Source organism: Mesitornis unicolor, unplaced genomic scaffold (genome assembly GCF_000695765.1).
Source record: "Mesitornis unicolor isolate BGI_N332 unplaced genomic scaffold, ASM69576v1 scaffold36386, whole genome shotgun sequence".
Taxonomy (NCBI): Eukaryota; Metazoa; Chordata; class Aves; order Mesitornithiformes; family Mesitornithidae; genus Mesitornis; species Mesitornis unicolor.
In genome coordinates, this window is record NW_010190927.1 from 2,442 (window position 1) to 3,315 (window position 874).

At 67.3% G+C, this 874-nt stretch overlaps 1 protein-coding gene across 1 annotated transcript in view; it reads right to left on the bottom strand.

The window, feature by feature from the left end:
* Window positions 1-548: 548 nt before the first annotated feature.
* Window positions 549-874, bottom strand: part of GATSL3 (GATS protein-like 3) — a gene marked incomplete at its 5' end in the record, with an annotated part of 1,981 nt that continues 1,655 nt past the window's right edge. Inside the window, 2 exons of the mRNA XM_010186578.1 lie at window positions 549-614; window positions 699-793. Coding sequence (XP_010184880.1) covers window positions 549-614; window positions 699-793 — 161 coding nt within the window. The remainder of the gene's footprint in view (window positions 615-698; window positions 794-874) is intronic.

Consider the following 874-nt stretch of genomic DNA (forward strand, 5'->3'; position numbering starts at 1 on the left):
AGGGGACACAGGGCTGGGGCTGAACCACAGCCACCCCTCACCTCCAAGATTTTTGGGCGCCAGGGGGACCCCAGTTGCAGGGATGATTTCACCCCCCATGGGTGTCCCAGAGCATCACAGCCACCCCTCCACGCAAGGGGACCACCCGTGGGGACGCACACGGGCTGTCACCCCCAGCACTGCGGTGGCATGTCACCACTCTCTGGCACGTCCCATGTCCCCTCCTCCGGCAGGTTCACGGGGACACCTGCCCTCCTCCAGAGCCCCCCACCCTGTGCAGGGCTGGAGGCAGAGGAGGGCATGGGGCTGCCCTTTGGCCTCACCTGGGGGGTGGCACAGTGGGGACTGCCCCCCGTCACAGGACACTGTCCCACCACAAGGCCACCAGGTCCCCAGAGCCACCACATCCCCAGCAGGCAGGGAACGATACTGCACCCAGCTCTGTGCTGCACCGGGGGAAGCCTTAAAATTAACAAATAACAAATACAGGGGGAGGCAAGGGGGAGCCCACCGTGCCACCGCGCCCCCGGCGTGGGGACAGCCGGCTGCTATGTGCCGCTCTCCTGGCGCTGCTGCAGCAGCTGGATGACCTCGGCGATGCCCTCCTCCGGGACCTGCGGGGGGAACAGCGCGGGCGTCAGCCCTGAGGGGACACCCCGAGGGTGGCCGGGGGTCCCCAGGGAGGGCCGAGGGCTCACCAAGGCGTGGTCGAAGTTGAAGGTGCTGATGTAATACGCCGAAATGTCGGCAGCAGCCAGCGGCTCCGCGATCTGAGCCACGATGCCGCATTCGTCTGGGGGGGCAAAGGGGCCCTGGGGTGAGCAGTGTCGGGGGGAGCATCACCCCAAAGCACCCTGACCAGGGGGTGGTGGCA